The sequence below is a fragment of the Antrostomus carolinensis genome, unplaced genomic scaffold, assembly GCF_000700745.2.
Source record: "Antrostomus carolinensis isolate BGI_N321 unplaced genomic scaffold, ASM70074v2 scaffold30773, whole genome shotgun sequence".
NCBI classification, from domain to species: domain Eukaryota; kingdom Metazoa; phylum Chordata; class Aves; order Caprimulgiformes; family Caprimulgidae; genus Antrostomus; species Antrostomus carolinensis.
Genome location: NW_010307754.1, coordinates 1,788 through 7,221, shown reverse-complemented (window position 1 = coordinate 7,221; position 5,434 = coordinate 1,788). Strand labels below are relative to the sequence as shown.

Sequence of the window (5,434 nt, the reverse complement as noted above, 5' to 3'; positions counted from 1 at the left end):
GCAGAGCCCATCCCCGCAGCCTCCCCTTGGCTCGCACACAAACACACCGGGAACGGGGCGGGAGGGAAAAGTTCAGCCGTTTCGGGGTCTTCAGCGCGCGCCGGGGGCTCCTGGGACGCCAGGCCATGGCCGTCCCTTCCATCTGCTCCTCAGCAGCAGCACAAGGCCCGTAGCACCAAGCACCTACCTGGGCATTTGCAGCTGTCACGGGGAACAGGAAAATACAGTCTGACTGGAAATCTCTTTTCCCGTGTCCAGCGACACTCAAAGCTGTTGCTTGCACGTCTCTTCTAGGGCAGCACCTCATCACTGCCATTGCAGAACAGATGTTTGGATTCAAGACAACTTCATGGTGAGCAGGGAAAAAGGTTCCTTTTGACCTGTCTTGTTTGGCGTCTGCTACTGTGCTGGGCCGTGAGGAGCTGAACGCTGGTAAACCAAAAGCAGCTTGTCCCAGGATGTTTCACTCGAGCTCAGATTGGCCTGGGCAAGGTGGGCAAGGTGACTGAACTGGCAAGAAGCTGTGGAAATATTTTCTCTGTCTTGTTCTTGAAGTGTTTGGTGTGCATCTAGTGCTCTGTCAGTAACAGGGAAAGGAAGGAAGTGTGTTTTGTTTCAGTCGCCACGTTCCCAGCAGTGGGATGGCACTTAGGGCTGCACAGAGGGACCTTCTAGCTGGTCTTAGCTACAGCAGCAGATGTTCTTCATCGGTGCAGGGAGCTGGGTCGTCAGCGAAGTGTCATTGAACTGGACACCCCCTCCATGACAGCAGAGCAAATTGAGACCCTGGAGAGGAGTGTGAATGAGAAAATCCGGGAGAGGGTACCTGTGATGGTGCGGGAACTGGCTGCAGATGACCCTGAGATTGAAACAGTGAGTGGTGGGGAGAGAACTGATGGCATCCATGGGACCAAAATAACTGTGGCCTGGGTATCACCTTGATTGCCATTGTCCTTCCTTTGCCAGGTGAGGAGCCGTGGTTTGCCCGATGACCACGCAGGGCCAGTGCGAGTTGTTGACATCGAAGGCATAGACTCCAACATGTGCTGTGGGACTCATGTCTCCAACCTGAGTGACTTGCAGGTGGGGGCTGCAGCTGAGCTGCCATCAGGAGCTCCACACGTTTAGACCAAGCACAGCAGAAGTCCCTGAGATCCAGGGCCTGCTGGAAATTGTCCCGATGGAAAAGGGGGTGGCGGAAGCCCTGTGCTGTGTGAGCCCCGACGGGGCCGCGCTCAGGTCGGCAGCCTTTGTCCAGTCACTCAGGCTCCTTTCCTTGTGACAGAACTCAGCCCTTGTCTGTAGCAATGATGTTTTCTGACCTGCGGTGCCTCTGTGGAAGGCACGTGGTGTACTGCCGCTTTGGTGGTGCACTGCTGGGTGGGTTGATGGCCATTTGTTCCCTCTGCTTAAAGCTCTGGTATTTTTGAGTGTTTGACATGAATCCTTCTGTTCAGGGAGATGGAGATGAAGCTGTAGAGCTGCTTTTAAGTGTTCTGTCTTTTCAGTCATTTGTTGGAGTCTGTATCCCAGCAGAGACATCCAGATGCACTGCAGAGTGCAGCCCATGACTAGAGAATTGTATTAATTCCACTGTATCACCATCCTTTTTTTTTGTATGTTGACTTTATGGATGATTTTAATCAATTTTTCACTGGCAGAGAGCTAATATTCACAACAAGGCATACTGTAGTAGGAACTGACCACCATAAGTAAAGTACTGTTCTTTTCTGACCAGGGTGATTTTCTTTTTAAGGTTATTAAACTCCTTGGCACAGAAAAAGGGAAAAAGAACAAAACCAACTTGGTTTTCCTGGCAGGAAACAGAGTGCTGAAGTCAATCAAACAGAGTCACAGCACTGAGAAGGCTCTGACCTCACTGCTCAAGTAATACCCTTTCCACTTTGATTATTCCATCTTTACCATTCCTTCTGACAAATGCCACGTAAACCTCAGGGTACATTTACGTGATGCTTTTTTATGCTGTTATCTGCTTTTGCTCCTTTCAGAAATCCTTTCTTTGTCCTTCAGAGTGGCGATCCAAATTCTCCTTGTTCTTTCAGAAATGGACCGGGTGAGCATGTGGAGGCTGTGAAGAGACTGCAGAGTTCTGTGAAACTGCTTCAGAAGGTACGAGGGTGGCTGAGAAAAGCAGATTGTGGCTGCTTCCCTTAGACCTGAGCTTTAGTCATGATAATGGGGAATCGAATCGTAGATACCAGTTTTTGTGGATGCTATGAAAAGTGCTCCCATCTCTGGGAACGCAGCTGAGCATTCACTCTGACTTCTCCATCTGCAGTGCAGTTTATTTGCTTTTCTTTCAGAATAACTTGAACCTGCTTAGAGACATCGCTGTGTTGATAGCCCGGGACTTCAAGAGCAAACCCGCTCAGAGTCAGCTGTTTGTGTTACACAGGTATGAGGGAGTTCAGGGAAAAGGGAAGATGGTATCTTACACGTTTTATGGCAGTTGCATCTCTCTGGCAGCTATTCAGGCTTGTTTCTCAAGGAATATAAACAAGGTGAAGAGAATATTAAATTGCCTGCCGGAAGGCTGTGTAATGAAAGGGATGTGTTAGTAATTCAGTCAATGAATTCTTCTGGTTTTATAGCTAAGAAATAACTGTGTCTATCTGATTTATCTCTGCCCTTGATATTTTCAAATAAAACTGAGGAGCTCCTCCTCCTTGATAAACACCTGAGTAATTCCTAATATGTCCACAGGAATACACAGTCAGGGTTTAGATATACAGAAAAAAATCAATCTCTGTCCTAACAGCAAGAGGCCAAAACACCATGCCTGATCAGGCCTTTAGTTTCTGACTGATATTTTTGAGTCTAGAGAAGATTTTTGCTTCTTTCTGAAGTGTTGTTTTGGTGTTTTTTTTACCCTTCCATACAGGAAAGAAGGTGACTCGGAATTTATGAATATCATCGCTAATGAGATTGGGACAGAGGTGAGTCACTGATGTCACCTGACACCACTGGCTTTTTCATTCAGGCTATAGCCCAGGCAGGGCCAGGCTTCTTTTTTGTGCCCTAGTCACAAGCTACAGATCTGTTGCCTTTCAAAAGTGACATGAAGTTATTGTCCCCAGCAGCCTCAGTCTGCAGGTGTATCCTCAACAGTCAAGAAATACAACAGTGATAATTCAGAGCACTGGAGGAGAGCCTGTCTCCAAAAGAGCTGTACAGAACCTCATTGGCTATTTTAGAATAGAATAAACTAGACTTGACTATTTCAGTTGGAAAGGATCTACAACAATCATCTAGTCCAACTGCCCACTGTGTCCTTTTAACTTAGGATGCCCCAGTACCTGTTCTGTCCCCCCACAACATATGATTGAGCATAAAAGGTTCAACAGCCGCCCTCCTTTTTACTTTCTTCAAATTGAGCCTCTGTCTCAGTAACAACACACGAACTTCTGAATTGTTTGCATCTTTGGACGGGTCCTGTGACCAGTGTCTTCTTCCTGCACGAGGAGGGCACTGGTCACTCTGGAGCAAGATCTGTCCACAGGAAACCCTGCTGTTCCTGACTGTGGGAGATGAAAAAGAAGCAGGACTCTTTCTTCTAGCTGGACCTGTTGAAGCAGTTGAGAACTTAGGTCCCAGGTAGCGTGTTCTATGGTTTCTTTAAAACTAGTAAGAGTGCTAATGAGTAAGCAGCTGAGCAGTATAATGAGGGCATGGATCCTTCTTTGCTCTCTGGAGCAGGTTAGGTCAGGCCACTCTCGTCTCTGCAAGTGAGTGTCCTTCAGCCTGTGCTGTTGTTACTGCAGGGTGGCAGAGCTGTTGGGAGGCAAAGGAGCTGGGAAGCGAGGCCGCTTTCAGGGCAAGGCAACCCAGATGAGTCGGCGAGGAGAAGTGCAAGCTCTGCTCCAGGAATTCATCAGCCGCCAAAGCCCTGAAGCGTAACAAACAATTCTCAAAGTAGGGTTGTCCTCCTTGCTTTGCATAAGCTCCACCAACTTCTCTCCCAGAGAATAAAGACATAAAAACAGCAGCTGGTGTGCATATGCTCTGTGTGAACTGGTTTGGTGCTCATGGAAAATTCGGGAAGGGGATCTGCCATCCACGTTTTGCTGCAAGGGTTCTTTCATTTCCGTAGACACACATTCTTAAGTGATTAGAAGTAGTCTTTATTTAACTATTTTGTAGGCTTCCTAAAACCAAGAGAGGGACCATCCTGTTTGCAGTACATTGTGGCTTTTTACTTTGTACTAGTTGCTGAGGAGTAAGTGCTTTGTGAGTGTGTTTATTTATAGTAAGCTGGATGCATTTAAAAAAAAAAAAAACAGAATACTACTAAGAAGCAGAAGGTTTGAGTATGATATTGGCCAACAAGTACAGAGCAAACGAATCAAGCTTTTGCTGCTGAAATTTTTGTAGGGAGAAGAAGGAATTAAATGTGTCAGGGAAGGATGCTCAGATCAGTAAATTCCCCTTAAAAGACCAAACTAAGCTGGTCACCAGTTACAGCTGCCCGTGATAGAACTGAGAGACAAGAAGACAAGATGCTGCCGTCAGGCCTGTGAGCAAGGAAAGGAGGGGAGGCCAAAGGACACGTCTTACATTCGGCTCTTTTATGTGATAAGAAATAGCTCTACAGAAAAGCAGTTACTCTGAACAGGACTGGCTAGGCTGTGCTGTTGTGACTGTCAAGGACAGGCTGGGTCTTGGTGTAAAGCTGGCTCACGTCGCTATCTGTGCTAGTCTGCAAAATCCAACCTTGTCCAAGCCTCTGCCTACAGCTCCTGAGCATTTGGAACAGCAGCTGTTCCTGTAGTGCCCTGAGTAGAGACTGCAGCTTTCTGCTCATGGGTGCACAGGGACCCGGGCAGCCCCAGGAGGGATGTCCTTCATCCAACACCAGCAGCAGCTCCCGGCGCCTGGGAGCTGATCCCCCATCCCGCCTCACCAGCCAGTGAGAACTTAGACATCTGTACTCAGCAGCTAAACACACTTTCAGCTTTAATGAAACACTTTGTTTACAGACACAGCCATATGTATATGTGGATACAGACATGCGTTAGATATACATACACCCATATGCATGTGTGTACCCCATGCTGCTTCCCACAGCAGTGAACACTGAACCCCTCAGGATGGGGGAGCTCCCACAAACCGGTGCTTTATCTCCAAATCACAGTGTCTACCCGTTCCTGTAACAGAGCTGCCTTGCCAGCAGACCTCGAGCACCCATGGGTGAGCACCCTGCTCCCAGAGGTGCCATCCCCAGCCCTGCAGCGTGGAGGTGGCATGTCCCCATGAGCTGCAGGGGAGCTCAGGGTCTTTCCCCCACTGCCGCCAGGTCCCAGGCCGATGACCCCCACCCGTGGGTGCAGGAAGGGCAGCAGGAGAACCCTGGGAACACAGGGCTCGCTGTGCCATCAGCTGGCCACAGGCTGCCCGAGCCTATGGCTGGGGCGGG

At 48.6% G+C, this 5,434-nt stretch overlaps 1 protein-coding gene across 1 annotated transcript; it reads left to right on the top strand.

Moving 5' to 3' along the window:
- Positions 1 to 294: 294 nt before the first annotated feature.
- On the top strand, positions 295 to 4,001 carry AARSD1 (alanyl-tRNA synthetase domain containing 1; the record flags this gene model as incomplete). The annotated part of the gene is made up of 9 exons (XM_010165556.1): positions 295 to 352; positions 717 to 873; positions 967 to 1,083; positions 1,757 to 1,887; positions 2,064 to 2,130; positions 2,325 to 2,416; positions 2,903 to 2,957; positions 3,521 to 3,615; positions 3,783 to 4,001. Coding segments are annotated over 9 exons (908 nt in total), but the record flags the coding sequence as incomplete, so codon positions are not given.
- Positions 4,002 to 5,434: the final 1,433 nt, after the last annotated feature.